This window comes from Pimephales promelas, chromosome 3 (genome assembly GCF_988280905.1).
Source record: "Pimephales promelas chromosome 3, fPimPro1.hap1.1, whole genome shotgun sequence".
NCBI classification, from domain to species: domain Eukaryota; kingdom Metazoa; phylum Chordata; class Actinopteri; order Cypriniformes; family Leuciscidae; genus Pimephales; species Pimephales promelas.
Genome location: NC_142771.1, coordinates 4,084,734 through 4,106,230, shown reverse-complemented (window position 1 = coordinate 4,106,230; position 21,497 = coordinate 4,084,734). Strand labels below are relative to the sequence as shown.

The following is a 21,497-nucleotide window of genomic DNA, read 5'->3' as shown; positions in this document are numbered from 1 at the left end:
GTGTCGGCGTGTAACACCATCCATAGTTTACTTTTTCTGCACGCTAACCAAAGACAGTAAAAGACGCTAACTCGCTAACCGGAAGTGCTTGGCAGACACAACCGGAAGTTGTTGGCAGAGTGAAAGGCTAATGGCGGCCCGCCTATTTCACTCAGGAAACTTGTCAATAAAACAAACTTTGAAATGTTTATTTGATACTGGAAATCAAGGGTGAAACTGTTTATAATGTAGACAGACAGCAATCTCATTCAACGTCAGTCGTGTGTGTGGTGAAATATAATTTACTAAGGCGTTTAAAAGCTCTATTGAGAAAATTAAAACATGGATAGTGCAATAAGCAAACAATGCTTCATGGCTTTTAGAAATACAACTCTTGATCCAAGCAGAATCAGCAGAAAATAAAAAAGGACAATACATTTTTGATAAAATGAGTAAGGATTAAAAAATGACATGAAGCAAATATAAACATTGAGTAAAAGAGAAAGATCTCTCTCTCTCTCTGACTTAGGCCGTGTGTCCACCAAAGCCTTTTTAGCCAGCTGAGAACGCTAGACACTCTGCTGAAGACGCCGTGCTTTGGGCGCTTGAAAGCGTAGCGTTTTTTCCGTTGAGACGTTTCGTTGCTATGATACAGAATATCCGCAGAAGTTTGAATGTTGTGACAGTTGGTCGGTGTGGTATTAGTCCCGCCCCTCCTCCACTGTGATTGGACGGCAGGGTAAAAAGTGACAGTGATGAGCGCTGCGTTTCATCCAAAGTTGAACATTTTTCAACTCCCAGCGACCAGTAAAAACGCCGGGCGCTCGGCGCTTTAGCGTGGAAAAAAACGCTCAGCGCCTCGGTACGCTCATGGCGTTTAAAAACCGCGGCGCTCCCATTGAAAACAACTGAAAACATACGCCAGGCGCGAGGAAAAACGCTTTGGTGGACACACGGCCTTAGAAGAGCCAAAGCATCTCAAGAGAAGAAGAGAAGAAAAGTGTCCAGTTTCATAGATACTTAAAAAGTATATCTTGTGTTTGCATGGAAAAGAAGTGGAAGAGAAACTACATGGGTTAAAAATTAATACCAGATTAACGTCTCTATTAAAAGTGTTATGGCATTCTTCTCTAATGTAAATTTTTTGGTACTCTTTCAGTTCATCTTCTGTACTGAAGGACTTCAAGCACTGAAACACACACCGCCGTGTCTTTTCTGCTGTAATGATCTTTCTTCAGAATGAGAAGCAAAAGTGATTTCAGAGAGAAAGCCTAGACCGCTTCTTCCCAGTGTGAACTAAGAGATGATTTGTGTGTGGGGCTTTTCTCCAGTGTGGATCCTCATGTGAGCAGTAAGGTTTACTGATCGTGTGAAACTCTTTCTGTCAAGTGTGTATCATCTTGTGTGTTTTCAGAGAAGATAACAGACTGAATCTCTTGTCACAGTGTGAACATTTGTAAGGTTTTTCTCCAGTGTGGATCCTCTCATGTGTTTTCAGAGAAGATGACACACTAAATCTCTTGTCACAGTGTGAACACTTGTAAGGTTTTTCTCCAGTGTGGATCCTCTTATGTGTTTTCAGATTTGCTGACTGACTGAATCTCTTGTCACATTGTGAACACTTGTAAGGTTTTTCTCCAGTGTGGATTCTCTGGTGTTGTCTTAAACGGCAAACTGAAATGAAAGTCTTCTCACACTCAAAGCACATGTACTCTCTCACACCAGTATGAGTTTTTTGATGTGCATGTAAATATGTCAGCAGTGAAAAACTCTTTCCACACACAGAACATGAATGTGGCTTCTCCTTCGTATGAACTGTCAGGTGTTTCTTCAGGCTTGATGCCCTGATAAATGTCTTTCCACATTGATCACATGTGAACGGCTTCTCTCCGGAGTGAACTCTCATGTGAACATCAAGACTTTGTTTGGTTGTGAAACTCTTTCCACACTGAGTACAGGTGAACGGCTTCTCTCCAGTGTGGATCCTCATGTGAATCTTAAGACTTTGTTTGGATGCGAGACTTGTTCCACACTGAGTGCAGGTGAAAGATTCATTGGCTCTTCTTTTCTTTAAAAATGTATTTTTAGTCTTTGAGCGACTCAAAGGTTTTTCTCCAGGTTGGACATGATGTTCCTCCTTCACTTCACTCAGTTCTTCTCTCTCCTCCTCCATTTCACACAGTTCTTCTCTCTCCTCCTTCACTTCACTCAGTTCTTCACTCTCCTCCTTCACTTCCACCTGGTCTGAAATGAAAGAAAATGGTTTAATTTAATTTTCAACAAAATAATTCAGAGAGAGAGAAGTATGAAAGTGAGCCCTGATGTAATACCAGAAATTACTAGTAGACAACTGCTATAAAATATCATAATTCTGGTACATATGATTTTATGACCCAATTATATAATGTAACATTAACATTTACAATATTGCTGTTTAAAGCACGTCGACAAAAAAACGCATATGATAATGGTTCCGCTGTACATGGGCCTTTAGGGTGTCTATTAAAACTCAATGGGACAGAGGAGGAGCCAACGCTAACTCGACCAATTCATTCAAATTCGTAGGATTTGTCTAAACCCCAGGGATGGGTAGGTTAAGGGTTGGAGTCAGGGGTGCGTCATTCGTTCGAATTCATAGGAATTGGGCAACTCGTAAAATATGTGCGATTCAGCAACATCTCCGGTGTTAAATTAACACTTAAAATTGTGATTTTTATAAACTCTGAGCGTGTTAAATGAACACTGAAGAAGTGTTAAAGTTAATGAGATAATTGAGTGATGATTGAGCATTATTGAAGACACCTGATGTTAACAAGCAGAATCTCTGAAGGAGAAAACCGGAATTTTATGTCACCATTATGGTGATCAGTGTTTGCTTTAGCTGGGCTTTTGACCCCTACATCATTAACTTTAGATTTTGTTTGGCTGCAGTATGTGAGTTATAACAGCCAGATGAACAAATACAAAACGTGATCTGATGGTGATGGTTGTGTTGTAACTTAATCATTATTTCACAATTTTTTAACCTGAATCACTGAACTCATATAGAGCCTAATTTCTGAGTTAGGTTTACTTTATTAATTATAGCAGCAGTGACCTTGTACTGCATACTATTTGTAATGTTTACAATGTATTCAAAGTAATTTCTTAAAAGTTTCTCTTATTCAATTAAAAAAAAAATAAGACAGCCATCAATAATTGGCCTGTGGATCTCAACAATGGTGACAATAATAAAGCATGTTGCAGTGCATTCTGGGTGCCACCAATCAAAACTCATTCATGGCTCCCATCAGGCATTGGTGCATGAATAAATAATGAGCTTATGTTCCGAGGTGAGCTTTTTGTCACCATTGCTGAGATTTATATGGTAATTATTGATGTCTGTGTGTGCCTACATAGTTTTTTTTATTCGATTGTATAGATTTCATTGAAAAGGCTAAAAATGGTATGTTCTAAAATGACCATGCTGTTAAAATCCATTAGGTAAATTTAACTCAGGATTTATGCTCTTGATAAGTTCAGCAATTAAGGTCAATTAATGATTATGTTAAAACACAACCAACACCACCAAATCACCTTTTCTATTTGTTCATCTGTCTGTTATAGTAACTCGTGGCCTCAAGATATTGATAGAGGCCATGAGTTACTATCTTGAGGCCACGAGTTACTATCTTGAGGCCACGAGTAACTATCTTGAGGCCACGAGTAACTATCTTGAGGCCACGAGTAACTATCTTGAGGCCACGTGTTACAATCTTGAGGCCACGGGTTACTATCTTGAGACCACGAGTTTCTATCTTGAGGCCACGAGTTACTATCTTGAGGCCACGAGTTTCTATCTTGAGGCCGCGAGTTTCTATCTTGAGGCCGCGAGTTACTACCTTGAGGCCGCGAGTTACTATCTTGAGGCCACGAGTTACTATCTTGAGGCCACGAGTTTCTATCTTGAGGCCACGAGTTTCTTTCTTGAGGCCACGAGTTACTATCTTGAGGCCGCGAGTTACTATTTTGAGGCCACAAGTTACTATCTTGAGGCCACGAGTTTCTATCTTGAGGCCACGAGTTACTACCTTGAGGCCACGAGTTACTATCTTGAGGCCGCGAGTTACTACCTTGAGGCCGCGAGTTACTACCTTGAGGCCGCGAGTTTCTATCTTGAGGCCACGTGTTACAATCTTGAGGCCACGAGTAACTATCTTGAGGCCACGAGTAACTATCTTGAGGCCACGTGTTACAATCTTGAGGCCACGAGTAACTATCTTGAGGCCACGTGTTACAATCTTGAGGCCACGAGTTACTATCTTGAGGCCACGAGTTTCTATTTTGAGGCCGCGAGTTACTATCTTGAGGCCGCGAGTTACTACCTTGAGGCCGCGAGTTACTATCTTGAGGCCGCGAGTTACTACCTTGAGGCCGCGAGTTACTACCTTGAGGCCGCGAGTTTCTACCTTGAGGCCGCGAGTTTCTATCTTGAGGCCACGTGTTACAATCTTGAGGCCACGAGTAACTATCTTGAGGCCACGTGTTACAATCTTGAGGCCACGGGTTACTATCTTGAGACCACGAGTTTCTATCTTGAGGCCACGAGTTACTATCTTGAGGCCACGAGTTTCTATCTTGAGGCCGCGAGTTTCTATCTTGAGGCCGCGAGTTACTACCTTGAGGCCGCGAGTTACTATCTTGAGGCCACGAGTTACTATCTTGAGGCCACGAGTTTCTATCTTGAGGCCACGAGTTTCTTTCTTGAGGCCACGAGTTACTATCTTGAGGCCGCGAGTTACTATTTTGAGGCCACAAGTTACTATCTTGAGGCCACGAGTTTCTATCTTGAGGCCACGAGTTACTACCTTGAGGCCACGAGTTACTATCTTGAGGCCGCGAGTTACTACCTTGAGGCCGCGAGTTACTACCTTGAGGCCGCGAGTTTCTATCTTGAGGCCACGTGTTACAATCTTGAGGCCACGAGTAACTATCTTGAGGCCACGAGTAACTATCTTGAGGCCACGTGTTACAATCTTGAGGCCACGAGTAACTATCTTGAGGCCACGTGTTACAATCTTGAAGCCACGAGTTACTATCTTGAGGCCACGAGTTTCTATCTTGAGGCCGCGAGTTACTATCTTGAGGCCGCGAGTTACTACCTTGAGGCCGCGAGTTACTATCTTGAGGCCGCGAGTTACTACCTTGAGGCCGCGAGTTACTACCTTGAGGCCGCGAGTTTCTACCTTGAGGCCGCGAGTTTCTATCTTGAGGCCACGTGTTACAATCTTGAGGCCACGAGTAACTATCTTGAGGCCACGAGTAACTATCTTGAGGCCACGTGTTACAATCTTGAGGCCACGAGTAACTATCTTGAGGCCACGTGTTACAATCTTGAGGCCACGAGTTACTATCTTGAGGCCACGAGTTACTACCTTGAGGCCGCGAGTTACTACCTTGAGGCCGCGAGTTTCTATCTTGAGGCCACGTGTTACAATCTTGAGGCCACGAGTAACTATCTTGAGGCATCGAGTAACTATCTTGAGGCCACGTGTTACAATCTTGAGGCCACGAGTAACTATCTTGAGGCCACGTGTTACAATCCTGAGGCCACGAGTTTCTATCTTGAGGCCGCGAGTTACTACCTTGAGGCCGCGAGTTACTACCTTGAGGCCGCGAGTTACTACCTTGAGGCCACGAGTAACTATCTTGAGGCCACGTGTTACAATCTTGAGGCCACGGGTTACTATCTTGAGACCACGAGTTTCTATCTTGAGGCCATGAGTTACTATCTTGAGGCCACGAGTTTCTATCTTGAGGCCGCGAGTTTCTATCTTGAGGCCGCGAGTTACTACCTTGAGGCCGCGAGTTACTATCTTGAGGCCGCGAGTTACTATCTTGAGGCCACGAGTTTCTATCTTGAGGCCACAAGTTTCTTTCTTGAGGCCACGAGTTACTATCTTGAGGCCGCGAGTTACTATTTTGAGGCCACAAGTTACTATCTTGAGGCCACGAGTTTCTATCTTGAGGCCACGAGTTACTACCTTGAGGCCACGAGTTACTATCTTGAGGCCGCGAGTTACTACCTTGAGGCCGCGAGTTACTACCTTGAGGCCGCGAGTTTCTATCTTGAGGCCACGTGTTACAATCTTGAGGCCACGAGTAACTATCTTGAGGCCACGAGTAACTATCTTGAGGCCACGTGTTACAATCTTGAGGCCACGAGTTACTATCTTGAGGCCACGAGTTTCTATCTTGAGGCCGCGAGTTACTATCTTGAGGCCGCGAGTTACTACCTTGAGGCCGCGAGTTACTATCTTGAGGCCGCGAGTTACTACCTTGAGGCCGCGAGTTACTACCTTGAGGCCGCGAGTTTCTACCTTGAGGCCGCGAGTTTCTACCTTGAGGCCGCGAGTTTCTATCTTGAGGCCACGTGTTACAATCTTGAGGCCACGAGTAACTATCTTGAGGCCACGAGTAACTATCTTGAGGCCACGTGTTACAATCTTGAGGCCACGAGTAACTATCTTGAGGCCACGTGTTACAATCTTGAGGCCACGAGTTACTATCTTGAGGCCACGAGTTACTACCTTGAGGCCGCGAGTTACTACCTTGAGGCCGCGAGTTTCTATCTTGAGGCCACGTGTTACAATCTTGAGGCCACGAGTAACTATCTTGAGGCATCGAGTAACTATCTTGAGGCCACGTGTTACAATCTTGAGGCCACGAGTAACTATCTTGAGGCCACGTGTTACAATCTTGAGGCCACGAGTTTCTATCTTGAGGCCGCGAGTTACTACCTTGAGGCCGCGAGTTACTACCTTGAGGCCGCGAGTTACTACCTTGAGGCCACGAGTTACTACCTTGAGGCCACGAGTTACTACCTTGAGGCCACGAGTTACTACCTTGAGGCCACGAGTTACTACCTTGAGGCCGCGAGTCCACGAGTTACTACTTTGAGGCCGCGAGTTACTACCTTGAGGCCAAGAGTTACTATCTTGAGGCCACGAGTTTCTATCTTGAGGCCGCGAGTTACTATCTTGAGGCCGCGAGTTACTATCTTGAGGCCACGAGTTACTATCTTGAGGCCGCGAGTTACTATCTTGAGGCCGCGAGTTACTATCTTGAAGCCACGAGTTACTATCTTGAGGCCACGAGTTTCTATCTTGAGGCCACGAGTTACTACCTTGAGGCCACGAGTAACTATCTTGAGGCCACGTGTTACAATCTTAAAGCCACGAGTTACTACCTTGAGGCCACGAGTTACTAGCTTGAGGCCGCGAGTTACTATCTTGAGGCCACGAGTTACTATCTTGAGGCCACGAGTTACTATCTTGAGGCCGCGAATTACTACCTTGAGGCCGCGAGTTACTACCTTGAGGCCGCGAGTTACTACCTTGAGGCCACGAGTTACTACCTTGAGGCCGCGAGTTACTACCTTGAGGCCGCGAGTTTCTACCTTGAGGCCGCGAGTTACAATTATAATTTATAATTTTCACGTCCTGCTCAATGTTATTTAAATAGCAAAAGCATTTTCCCCCATTTGTTCACCCATGGGTATGTGTTGAAAACGAGGAGTGTGTTCAGGCGCACTGTTGGCACATTGCTATTTTGAGCAAACCGAGATAGACCAACAAAAACCTGGTCTAAAGTAAATGACACAGTATTTTTTGTTGTTTATAGACCTTTTGCGCTAGATTATGTGCTTAGATAGTTAAAGTAGGGCCCTTAATGTAAGAATGGCTGTATGCGGGTGGGCGAGAAACATCATGAATAATGCTTTGATTCACACCTGAATCCCGCCTCTTCCCAGTGTGGATCCTCTCATGTGTTTTCAGAGTTGTTGATCGATTGAATCTCTTGTCACAGATTGAACACTTGTAAGGTTTTTCTCCAGTGTGGATCCTCTTATGTGTTTTCAGATTTGATGTCTGACTGAATCTCCTGTCGCAGTGTGAACACTTGTAAGGTTTTTCTCCAGTGTGGATCCTCTGGTGTTGTCTTAAACGGCACGCTGAAATGAAAGTCTTCCCACACTCAAAGCACATGTACTCTCTCACACCAGTGTGTATTTTCTCATGTTTATGTAAATATTGCAGCAGTGAAAAACTCTTTCCACACACAGAACATGAATGCGGCTTCTCCTTCGTATGAACTGTCAGGTGTTTCTTCAGGTTTGTTGATCCATCAAACGTCTTCTTTCTAGTATGAACTCTCACATGAACATGAAGATTATGTTTGTATGTGAAACGTTTCCCACACTGAACACACATATGTGGCTTTTCTCCAGTGTGGATTCTCATGTGTCTGTTAAGGCATGTTGATTGCCTGAAACTCTTCCCACACTGATCACATGTGTATGGTTTCTCTCCAGTGTGGATCCTTGTGTGTTTGTTCAGATGTGATTTTTGTCTGAAACTCTTCCCGCATTGATCACATGAGAATCGCTTCTCTCCAGTATCAACTCTCTTATGACTTTTAAGATTATGTTTGGCTGTGTAAGATTTCTTGGCTCTTCCTTGCTTTAAAAATGTCTTTTTAGTCTTTGAGCGTCTCAAAGGTTTTTCTCCAGGTTTGACATGTTTCTCCTTCACTTCACTCAGTTCTTCACTCTCCTCCTTCACTTCCATTAGGCCTGAAATGAAAGAAAAAGGTTTCATTACATTTTCAGTACATCAAAATAACTCAAATAGATTAGTATACTATAATAGCAGAAAGTACTAGTAGACAACTTCTGGTGGTTTTTCATAAATTAAATGCATGAATGAGGTACATAGATCTTTCAATTATTATTTTCAAGGCATTTTAGGCACAAATACATATATCTCGATATTTGTTAGGATTTTTTCGATAATAGTACTTAGCAAAAATCGTACGAGTTAGCCATCTCGCAAAATTTGAACGAACTGCCGTGAGATCGGGTTGGAGGACGCCTACAGCTGTAACTTTAGTTACTTTATAGTTACATTTGGATTCATTATCAGTCACTGTTGAATTTGTTTTTTTTTTCTTTAAAGAATCCGCAAAATGTGACCACTTATGATCACTGAAGTGTCTTTAACCAGTAAATGAACTACATTTTTAAAAGCCTTATCTGTGTTCTACATGTTTCACTCAACCCTGTTATTTCTGACATGATTTTTCTCCTTTCAAAAACAGAGCATTTCTTTATATTTCAGAACTAATATCTTTTTACACAAACTACACAGTGTTGTCTGCATTTATCAACCCTGTTACCAATGTTATTATAAGAAGAATAATCTCTTTAATCCTCTGGGCTCTTAGGGTATTTTGGGGCCTTAAAGGCCAATTTATACTTCTGCGTAGGGTGCGCGCAGTAAGTACGGCGTAGCATACGCACAGACGCGTCCCATACTGCGTACCCTTCCGTGTTGCCTGACGCGCACCTCTTCAAAAATGTAACTACACGTCGCAATGACGCGGACCGCAAGATCGGTGATTGGTCGGCTTGGTAGCATCGCATTTCCTCCTACGCATTTCCGCACGTACCTTCTCACGCATTTCCACACGTACCATCTCCTCTGACATCTTCTCTCATTTCTGCCTTTCAGTTTTAGTAATTTCACTAAAATGAACTGTTTTCCCACCCCAATAAGCTCCAACTCCAACATGATCCACTCTCTTTCAGTCGCTATTGCTTGTAGTAACCTAGCCGCGAGGAATCTAAACACAGTGGAACATTAAAACCCTCCGCCGCCAACTAGCGTTTCGGAGCAGTACTGCAGAGCAACCAATACCTGAACGCAGAAGTATAAATGCTCACGACGGCGTCGCCTACGTGCGAAGCCAACGCCGTACACTACGGCGTACCCTCGACGCAGAAGTATAAATTGGCCTTAAGAAGTTTTGTTGTGCCCTGACGTTTGTGCTTTTTTCAGTTGCTTAAAGAAATCTTAATAGCTAAAGTCTGATTACACTGTATTCAACACAAACAGGGCTACTGTAATATGTGAGCAACATGCACATAAACCAAAAAATATAGTTTGTGAACAAACTAAAATTTTAAGTCACTGAAATATATAGTGGCCATATAGTTTTGGGGAAAGTTACTTTGAAAAAAAAAAAAGAAGCATTACAATGTTGCATTACTCTCTTAAAAAATAACTAATTGCATTACTTAGTTACTTTTTAAGAAAAGTAATGCATTGTTACTTTTGCATTACTTTTTCTGGGCTTGCTTGTTTTTTATGACAAAAAAAGTTATATTTTTGGAAAATGTAAAGACCCTTTCAAACCAAAATTGGAATAACCATCAGGCTAAAGGAAATGCGAATTAACGTTAGAAATGCGCGGTTGGCGGTCACAGCCGTGGAAGACGTGACGAAAAATAATATTTTCATAAAATCGGGCGGGTGGCGGTTGAACTAATCAAATGAATGTTAGGTCTGCTCGACTGGTATAAAATTAATTGCATTGTCTGCCTGAAATAGACACGCTCTCTTCCGATTCTATCAAAATTAAGGGGAGTCTTCAGAACAAGCTCGTCCTAGTCGTCACCCTGACATGACAATGCATAGAGTTAATTCGCCTGTAATGTCAAGGACATATTTTATTCAAGCTTTCTTTCTTTTTGCAAAAAAAAGTGCAATAGGCATTAAAGTAGTTCTCTTTTTTTTAAAAAAAAAAACTTTTGCTGATAATTTACTCACCCCCATGTCATCCAAGATATCCATGTCATTCTTTCTTCAGTCGAAAAGAAATGAAGGATTTTGATGAAAACATTCCAGGATTTCTCTCCATATAATGGACTTTACTGGCCACCAAACGGTTCAAGGTCCAAAAGACAGTTTCAGTGCAAACTGCAAACTGTTCGAACTCGTTCATCAAAATGAACGAATCTTTTTGAGTCATTTGGTTCATTCAATGAACGAAATTGACTCGGAAAAAGATTTGTTCATTTTGATGAACAAGCACATACAGGAGAGTCACAAACATGGCGAGCATTTAAACATATAAAACTTAAACTCTGTTTTTTTAAATGAGCGATCGTTTCGCTATAGATAAGACATCGTCTGGAATCGTTTAAAGCCCTTTGAGCAGTTTGCACTGAAACTCTCATTTGGACCTTGAACCGTTTGGTTCCCATTGAAGTCCATTATATGGAGAAAAATCCTGGAATGTTTTCATCAAAAACCTTCATTTCTTTTCGACTGAAGAAAGAAATGGGAGTGAGTAAATTATCAGCAAAAGTTTTTTTTTTTTTTAAAGTGAACTACTAACTGGCAGTTTAGCCTTAACTGGAGGTAGGCTAAATAGCATCATGTTGAAATTTTGTACCAAATTGCATTTTTTACTAGGATGATAAAATTGTACAGTAACCTAATCAAGTAAGGTCAGTTTTGCCAATGCGTGTTTCATTTAGACTTAAATATAAAGTCAAAGTCTGTTAGAATAGTCAAATATAACAATTTATTATGTCAGGTAAAGGTATTACAGTTCCACAAGATAATCAGAGCAAACCATCAAATGTTTTAGGACAAAGAAACTTCACCCAACATATTAACTACATGAGCTGAGTCTCGAAGACACAGCCTCATGGGCTGATCTGATACAGAATAGCAGCCCTGAACTCTTGTGCATTTCCCTTAAATAGAGCCAAACCTTACCAGATCTAATCACCAAATTTACCTGATCCAATCACCAAACTACACTGGACTGAATCCCCATACCATGCTTACTGGGGGAAGGAAAATTTGCATTCAAGACAAAAGGTAGAAGGTGATTAACTCAAAGACACCCTTTTGTGTGCAAGATATTTCTATATTCTTAAAAACCTTATTGCCTTTTCTTTTACTTCTTTGGGAATGAGACATTATTACCAGTCACCCTGAGACCATCAAAATTATATCAAACACTTCACAACGATTATCACATTCACATTAAAACCATCTTGTGTGAGTTTCCTCTGCAAGTGTGTGTGTGTGTGTGTGTGTGTGTGTGTGTTTGTTGTTCAAGCAAGGTCTTCTTGTCTTCAGAAGACACTGGCCACTGATTACATTAACCAGTTCCAGTTTTCCAGTCTTACAATACCATTTGATTTATGATGCAAAATTTACTTTTGGCCCACGGTCAAGTTAGATTTTTGGCCCTTCATAGGAAAAAGTTTGGGCACCCCTGATGTAGTTGAACGATGTTTGATTATAAGTCCGTCAAGGATTGTTTTGGGGTGATTTTATGCATTTTATATAAAGTCTCAGTCTCTTTAGTTTTAAGAGGTTTCAGCCCAAGGGTCATTCATGGGTCCTCAAGAAGGATGTGGTCTGTTTTAAATCCTTTGTCTTGGGATCAAACACTCTCTGCTGTTATCTTGGGAGGTCCCGAACCGTGCCATCACTGACCAAATCAATCGAACTTTGACAATGTTTTCCAGTTGGGCTCATCTCTTAGGAGCCTGCAGGGCTATAAAGTTCTTTCTGGGGGGTTTTGTTGGCTAGCGTAGACTAGCTGAAGCTGGGATCTTTATGGTTCTGGAATGTTGATTTTAGGTCTGGAGTGTTGATTTCTGTTTGAATGAATCACATGGAAGATTAATTTGTGTTCGGTTCACCCTCAAATCCTACACAGTTCCCCATTTCAGTGATTTGCTTTTCATGGTCATTAAGTAATGACCAAGTTATGTTGATACACAACTCTGTTATGAAACATGATAATTTGGCACAGGGCGGGGTCAGAAACATTAGCATCCGAGCTAACAGCAGCATTAAATGCAGATCCTCATCTGTCAACCAATCAGAACCAAGCAGTTAACAGACTCGTGGTATAAAAAAAGTTACCTCCTCGGTTTACATGTAGTATTTCTCCTCCAGATGTTTTATTGAACTGTCACTGGGTCTCTTCTTCTTTGTTGTTTTCTTTAAATTGCCCACTGAAAATTTTAAACAAAAGTGAGATACTGCATCAGCATCACAGTTCAAAATCTCTGATGTGATCTATATTGCTGTTTAACTTGAATAACTGTATGATCCAGGTCTTATGAGGACACAGAGGTATGGAAGTAAAATAATGACAAATGTTTTTGAAACAAAAAAGCTTGTTGAATTGCACTACTTGAAATAAACATGCACCCCCTGCTGGTGAGACGGGTTACCAGCAGATTATCAATCGGCAAGCTATTGATATTCCTGCTGTTCCCGAATGTCTAATGTTTAATCTTCTGTCCAATTTGAAGCACTGGATTTGTGGAAGCGAAATAAAATGAACCAATAATTGCCAGTTGAATATTCTAGGTTGTACACTCACCTAAAGGATTGACATGGTTGTTGGTGCCTGAGTATTTCACAATCTGCTCAGTTACTGGGATTTTCACACACAACCATTTCTAGGGTTTACAAAGAATGGTGTGAAAAGGGAAAAACATCCAGCATGTGGCAGTCCTGTGGGCCAAAATGCCTTGTTGATGCTAGAGGTCAGAGGTGAATGGGCCGACTGATTCAAGCTGATAGAAGAGCAACTTTGACTGAAATAAACACTCGTTACAACCGAGGTATTCAGCAAAGCATTTGTGAAGCCACAACACACACAACCTTGAGGCGGATGGGCTACAACAGCAGAAGACCCACCGGGTACCACTCAGCTCCACTACAAATAGGAAAAAGAGGCGACAATTTGCAAGAGCTCACCAAAATTGGACAGTTGAAGACTGGAAAAATGTTGCCTGGTCTGATGGCATAAACAGAATGAGAACATGGATCATCATGCCTTGTTACCACTGTGCAGGCTGCTGGTGGTGGTGTAATGGTGTGGGGGATGTTTTCTTGGCACACTTTAGGCCCCTTAGTGCCAATTGGGCATCGATTAAATGCCACAGCCTAACAGGTGACCATGTCCATCCCTTTATGGCCACCATGGACCCATCTTCTGATGGCTACTTCCAGCGGGATAATGCACCATGTCACAAAGCTCGAATCATTTCAAATTGGTTTCTTGAACATGACGATGAGTTGACTGAACTAAAATGGCCCCACAGTCACCAGATCTCAACCCAATAGAGCATCTTTGGGATGTGGTGGAACGGGAGCTTCGTGCCCTGGATGTGCATCCCACAAATCTCCATCAACTGCAAGATGCTATCCTATCAATATGGGCCAACATTTCTAAAGAATGCTTTCAGCACCTTGTTGAATCAATGCCACGTAGAATTAAGGCAGTCTTGAAGGTGAAAGGGGGTCAAACACAGTATTAGTATGGTGTTCCTAATAATCCTTTAGGTGAGTGTATTTTTAAACAGAATTATTATTTTGGAAGTGAACAATCTCTTTATTTGTCTGCCTAGAATATAAACTGGCCGCATCATGAATCTCATTTCATCTCATCACACACACACACACACACACACACACACACACACAATTGACCTGAGCTGCATGTCTTTGGATTATGGGGATTTGTGAAACCAAAGAACCAGATTAAACCCAAACCAAAACTCTCTAGGATTCAAATGTTCTCACTGTGACACGCTTCACATTTACAACACAAAACCGTCACGGAGGAGTGTATTGTGTGGATCATCATTAATCAGTCACTACTCACCAGTGATCATTTTCATCATTAAGATGTAAAGCACAAAAGCAACACCTGCCAGCCCAATCACAACTGCAATCCAATCATACTCAATGAAAGCCACTCCTTGGCAATCCTTGCATGCTCCAGCTGTACACATGCAGAAAGATAAAAATAGTTTTAGGGAACAATTTCAGGATTCGAAAAACAATAATGAGTGAGAAATTGGGAAATATGGTAGCTTTAATTACCCCATTTGACGATGATTGGTTCTTTGAGGGTTCTCTGGGTCACAAAACAATCATATTCTGCTTTTTCATCCTCCTTGATCTCCACACTCTTCCTCAGCTGATAGGATCCATCATGGTTTGGTCTGACTCCTGAGGATTCAATCTGATCTTCAGGCAGAGATGTGCGATATTTCCTAAAGGTCATCCTCAAGTCTTTGGGGTAGAAGCCGGTGGCCAGACAGGTCAGTGTCAGCTTGGTTTTGTCACTGGTAGACCTCCTTGCAAATATATGAACATCTGGAGGATCTGAAAACACAGAAATCTGTTTATCAATCATATTCATCAGCAGCCGATCAAACAAATACAAACACTAGGGGTGTGCAAAAAAATCGATTCACATTTGAATCGCGATTCAATCTTTACCGATTCAGAATCGATTCATAGAATTCCAAAAATCGATTCATATAGGCTATATTTTTTTAATGGCGTGCAGGGGCGCAGTGGCAATCGGGTGAGTCGGGACTTTTACCGGTGGTCCGGTAGTGTTTCTATGGTTTCGAGGCTGCGAGGGCCGGTCTGATAAATAGTTATTGCAAGTTCTTGCCGCCCGCTGGTCAAACGGTGCAGCCACTCTGCTCAACCCGTAAATAAATGCATCGATCCGCAGATCTTATGTTTGAGTTCTGTAGATCTTTTGCCAAGCGTGTCAGAGGTTACGGGTCCTAAACCGCACTCGTATAGTATAGTTTTTTCTCTCTCTCATCAAAACCGAATATGTTCATCACGTTTGTGTGCATTTTATTTTGTGATTTCACCGGAGTCTCCACAACGGCGATAGATTGAAGCGCGCGTCCGAGAGAAGACTGCGCGAGCCACAGAGAACACTGTATCCATGACACTGATCGCAGCGGACACGAGCGCTCAGCTTGATTTCAAAAATAACAGGTCTCTTATTTAATAGTGAACTAAATGAATGCTCTGCTAGTTAACTGGAGATACCCGCAAATTACGCGCCTATGAACGACTTCACTGGATCTAAACAAATCAATCTAACCATAGATGTTACCAGTAGCGGTGGCTTTTTTAAATCTATTTAAAATATTTTCGCAAGGGTTCTATGAAATTAGTATATATTTTTAGGAAGTTCAATGTGCTCAATCGAGTTCACATTTCAACAGTCAACCTGGTAGCTGAAGTAGGCCTACTCCTTAAACCACATTTAGCATAATTGTTTGTTTGATCTGACTGCAGCACTTTGAATCTAAATGTAAAAGCTTTTTATTTAAGTTTTATTTTAAACTTGAATTAAATGTATTTAAAAGCTGGCCAAAGCTTGGCACTTCGCACTTTTTAGTTGCAAAAGTTTTTATTTTTGTATGAAGACATATAAAGTAATATCAAACTTTTCTTTTAAATTATGTCTACTGCAATCAATCACATTGGAAAAAGTAAACTACATTTATATAGACCTGCGAATCGTTTTTTGAATCGAGAATCGTTTTTGAATCAAAAATCGATTTTGAATCGAATCTCGAGACAAAAAATCGGTATCGAATCGAATCGTGACATTTTCTGAATCGTGCACCCCTAACAAACACATTTACTCACAGCCGTTTCTGAGCGCCTCGTCTCCATATTCTCTAAATTTGTTGAGCCAGTCCACACACTCTTTCTCCAGGTAGACTTTGGTGTATTGGTTTAGGATCGGCACACTGTCCCATTTTCTCTTGGTTGGTAGAGCTGCGTAAACTGAAGCGACCCATTGAGACTCTCTATCATCAAAAGACAGGAAGTTTTCTCCATCATAGCTGTACTCAAAAACACCTTTGAGAAACCTCACGTCACTTCCCTGCTGCTCAACTTCACAACCAGTTCTCCACTGAAGAACATGAAGATCTGACATGGACACAAATTTAAATGGTTGTAAGATAACAATAAAAGAAAAAAAATGCAGATTTAACTTGTTCAGTGTTCCTCACCTGATTGATAGTGCCTCATGCGCTCCATCAGAATCTTGATATTGAAGTTAAACCACTGTTCTTTGCTCTCTCTCGACAGAGTGCCTTTCCCCCAGTAATCTTTCTGCAGTTTCTCCTTCATCCAGTGCTGTGTGGGAATCTTTCTCTTGTCTTTACTATTGTAATAGTCGATCTGTGTGTTGTCTAGCAGACCCATAGCAGTGAATTCATAGATGCCCGGCAGATCCACAGGTTTGGACAAACCAGTGTAAATGTAATACAGCGAGTGTCTCTCTGCAATGAAGAGGAATAACATATACATTAAATAACAGTCCACTTCAGTAGGGCTGGGCGATATATCGAATCACATTTTTATGCGCATCTCGTCAGTAAAGCTGGTTCCTTGATTAGTAGTAAATCACTTTCACCTTCTTTCAGATGGAGCGGCATTTACTACAAAGAGCCGTAGATCACTGACAAGCTGAGCCATTGAGGACGTATCGCCAGCGATATTTAATGCGATATCGTTCAGCTTGTCAGTTAACTACAGCTCTTCGTACACAGCAAAATCTCCAGTGTTAAACTAACACACCTGGGAGTGTATATGTGTCCACACTCAAGACTGTTAAAGTTAATGAGATAATTAAGTGATTAAATGAGTGATGATTGAGCATTATTGAAGACACCTAAAGCAAAATCAGTGAAGGAGAAAATCTAAAATTGTAAGCCACCGTTATGGAGATCAGTGTTTTCTTTAGTTGGGCTCTTGACCCTTATATTATTAACTCTAGATTTTGTTTGGCTGTTGTATCTGAGTTATAACTGCCAGATGATGTTGGTTATATTATGACAATCATCATTTGAACTTTATGCTTGTGATTTATTCTGTTAGTTACAGTATAACTGAGATTCTGCACAAATATCCAGAATTTTATGTACAGTTACGTCAAGATTCAGTCAATGCATCTCAACAATTGTGACGAGCAGAATATTCAATTAGCAAAAGTAAATTACATAGACAATTAAGATCATAATTTATTCATACCACAATGCATGATGGGAGCCATTAATGAGTTGTGATTGGTGGCAGCCACTGCAACATGCATTATTATTGTCACCATTGTTGGGATTCACAGGCTGATTATTGATGTCTGCATTTAAAAAAATTTTTAAAGTGATTTGATCAGAATAAATTTTATTAACTATTCTGGATTATGAGAAAAATACTGATAATCATCTGCTGTAGATTCATAAAGATGTGGCTAAGAAATTAAACCTAATCATCTCTATATTTTGTATTTTTTCAGATGACAGCATGATTATGCCATAACATAACCAACACTATCAGATCACACTTTTCTTTGTTCATTTGACTGTTATAAAAACAATAACAGCAGACAAACAAAATTTAAAGTGAAAGTATAAGTGTCAAGAGGCCAACTAAAGCAAACACTGATCTCCATAACGGTGACTTACAATTTGTGATTTTCTCCTTCAGTGATTCTGCTTGTGATCATCAGGTGTCTTCAATAATGCTCAGTTATCACTAAATTAATCACTTAATTACCTCATTAACTGTAACACTCTTGAGTGTTAATTTAACACTCATATCTGCATCATATCTTCCATCTGAAAGCAGGTGAAGGTGATTTACTACTAATCAAGGAACCGGCTTTACTGATGAGATGCGCATTACAATGTGATGTGATATATCGCCCAGCCCTACACTTCAGTGTAAATGTTCTAAACGTAGTACATTTAAGTAAAAGAAGTAAAACGACTCTGGATAGTCTTTCTAAAACATTTTTAGTCACATAAAGATACAAATAGAAAGTTGATTAAAATAAAATATAAAGCAGCCCTGTAATTCTCGAGGGACACATTGGTAAATCCCAAATCTGAAAGCAATCCAAGATCAAACAAGATCCAGTTGGATAAAATTAAACTATTTTTCAGTTTATTTAGCCTGTCTCCTTTAATCTAGTAGGACTTTATTATTAGACTAAATTAAAGGCTCCTAAAAACAATTCTGATAAACCCGTAAATTAGCAAGCATGTTCTATGTTGACAAAGCTTAAATACTTTAGTTATAAATATGTACATACTTATATTTCATATATCGAAAGCATACGTTTGTAATCAAATTTCAGTTCTGTCGTTACAAGTCACTTTTTCACTTTCGTTCTCTAGAAAACTCAGCAAAAGTTCATCATTTACCTGTTTGAAGTGAAGAAGTCCCACAAAAGAAGAAAAACAGAAAGCAGAGCAGAAATCTTGGAGAAACCCGTGGCCAAAGGTGACAATACATGTTTGATTCGGACTTTTACGTTTCCATCGTTCCGTCCTTGTCAACATCTAAATGCCCAAATTGGCCAAGTCCTGCCGCCAGCAGCAGAATTCAGTTTAAAGTTAAACAGTCCAGTGTACATTCACAACGAGGCAGTGCTACATCTCTGCTTTAATTTAATAAACACACGGACATACGCATTTAGGTTTTAACCATAGACCGGTTTTAACTCCATGAACTCCCACTTGTTTCCTGAAGATTTTTTTTCCTCTTTTTTTGCTTGTTCATGGCGGTCTGCATTCAACCTTTATCGCATTATCGCCACCTGCTGCTTAGGAGTGTGAAGAAATTTCTTAAATGTGACTATCTTCATATATTTCTTTCATTACTATATGTAGGACATATTAATATAACATGCTCTACAGAATCCTTTTGATTACAATATTCACACTTTCCTGTCTCATGTCTCCCTATTGTCTTCAACGTAGGCTACTAAGTTCATTATGCCCAAATCTAAGTCTTGACATTATCATCTCTATTTCTCCCTGTTATTCTGCCTTTATTTACGACTCTTTGAATCTTATGAAACCCTCTTCCTGTTCTTTCTTCCTCCCCCGCCATCTATTCCTCACATGTTGTTTAATTAAACATTTCATCTCAGTCTCACTATGTTTTACCTTAATGTCTATATCAGCTTTATTTGTTGCTTAATTGTGCGATCTCATTCCCTTTTCTCCTACATGAGCTGGTACCCAGCAGCAATGCTCTTCTAATCCTATCATCTGAATCCTATACACTGTTGAACGATCTCAGTCAGCACTTCAGTATGAGATGTTTCTAATGTCATTAATTATGCCCTTGAATAGAGCATATCAGTGTCCTCAGTGTCTGTTCTCCTCAACCCACTGTATACAGATCCATGATGACATCCCAACTTTACTTGGATATAAAATAACAACACTTAACTGAACATGTGTTCAAGACCACTAGGGGTCAGCAGTGACCGTGCAGTATTGGTTCCCTTGTAATGACTGAAAGTGGAACTCCGACATTTAAGGTTTGTAGCTCTCTGAATAGCTCTCCATCAGGTGATGAATGGAGAAAAAACCTTGGGAGAACCCAGGCTCAGTCGGGGGGCCAGTTCTCCTCTGGCCAACGAAAGAACAGTGATTACAAAACAAATTGGATCGAAACATTAAGAGAATTGTCCATTTCCATCTGTTTGGATGTCGAAGTAATCACGCCGGTTTGGAGACGAGATTTTGAGGATCAGTGCCGATGGCTGTCGTGTCGATGAAGCCGGCACTTAGGGATGAGTCGGGATGGGTTCAGGCGCAGGTCCACCATAGAGGGTCCCTTGGGATAAACAGAGATGCTGATATGATGATACATGATGATTTACTAAATGGCAACATCGTTTTCAATAAAGTAAAAAACATATATAATAGACGCAGTCCTGTGTACAGCAGCGAGGTATCATCATCCAAGAGCATATCTGACCCCCAGACTGCGTCGATTTGTTCACGTGGTCCAACTTTGCCGCGTAGATGTGGTCAGTTTTTGTTAGGTCCTCCCATTGTGTTGCAGCATCTTTAAACTTCAGCTCGATGCACACTTCTAAAAGACAAACAGCATCAACTATAAATGTATATACCCTACTAACACAGGACAGAGACACATAAACAGTCGAACTTGTGCTGCAAAATTTGGCTAACCAGAAAAATATCAAGATGCACTTACCATCCGATTGCGTGTCACTTGTGTTTCTGTCGCGTTTACGTCTCTTTTGCAGGGGAGGTCGCTTGTATCCCAACCAAAGTTCTGGAAAAGGGTTTTCCTCAGTAGGCTTTTCATCAATGAAGTGATAAGAACAAACAAACAGTCTTTTGGGCGGATTCTTCAACTTCAAAGCCACTAGCCACTTCTGAGATTCAACATCTGGCTTTGGTTTCTCATACAACGCATACGGGGGAGCACATCCGCATTGGCGCCTTGTAGATGGTTGGTTGAAACATTCTCCTTCCAAAATGACATCATGACTTTTGCGTAAACATACATGCCACTTTCGAATCAAGTGGCGTGTTATCTATACGCATTTTGAGCTATCCGCGTGTATGTCTACGCCGTTAAATGTCCGAGTGATTCCGCGTGTATATACACGCCATTAAATGTCCGCGCGAAACGAAGTAAAATGTAGATCTACATCTGGGGAGCGATATTTTTTTCTTAGGATGGTAGGGGAAGATTTATAAATGCCATTAACCCTAGTGACGGGTAGGTTTAGGGACGGGGTTGAGGTAAGTCATATATTTATATATACAGTAATGTAACGTTAAGTCAACAGCGTTGATAAACATGCTGAAAAGCGATTATGCGTGTTGATAGCACGCCAAAAATGGAAATAATCCCGGGGCCGTGTCGGCGTGTAACACCATCCATACTTTACTTTTTCTGCACGCTGACCAAAGACAGTAAAAGACGCTAACTCGCTAACCGGAAGTGCTTGGCAGACACAACCGGAAGTTGTTGGCAGAGTGAAAGGCT

The 21,497-nt window shown here is 41.1% G+C and overlaps 2 protein-coding genes across 2 annotated transcripts; both read right to left on the bottom strand.

Moving 5' to 3' along the window:
- Window positions 1–258: 258 nt before the first annotated feature.
- Window positions 259–12,838, bottom strand: LOC148981884 (uncharacterized). The gene is made up of 3 exons (XM_089129095.1): window positions 12,753–12,838; window positions 7,751–8,593; window positions 259–2,223 (listed from the first exon to the last, which is right to left on the bottom strand). The coding sequence occupies exons 2-3, from the start codon at window positions 8,586–8,588 to the stop codon at window positions 1,364–1,366; spliced, it is 1,698 nt and encodes a 565-aa protein (XP_088985221.1). The 5' UTR covers window positions 8,589–8,593; window positions 12,753–12,838; the 3' UTR covers window positions 259–1,363.
- Window positions 11,375–20,987, bottom strand: LOC120475408 (H-2 class I histocompatibility antigen, Q10 alpha chain). Its single transcript, XM_089127554.1, is given in 10 exon segments — window positions 11,375–12,481; window positions 12,753–12,844; window positions 14,509–14,628; window positions 14,730–15,014; window positions 16,317–16,604; window positions 16,688–16,960; window positions 18,884–18,917; window positions 18,919–19,010; window positions 20,454–20,570; window positions 20,921–20,987. Coding segments are annotated over 9 exon segments (1,359 nt in total). The 3' UTR covers window positions 11,375–12,481; window positions 12,753–12,761.
- Between the last annotated feature and the right edge of the window lie 510 nt (window positions 20,988–21,497).

Excerpts from the sequence above, each read along its gene's own strand:
- LOC148981884 (XM_089129095.1), bottom strand. The coding sequence starts at position 8,588 with ATGGAAGTGAAGGAGGAGAGTGAAGAACTGAGTGAAGTGAAGGAGAAA. Across the intron at positions 2,224-7,750 it reads TGGGAAGAGGCGGGATTCAG|ACCAGGTGGAAGTGAAGGAG; the intron begins GTGTGAATCAAA and ends CTTTCATTTCAG.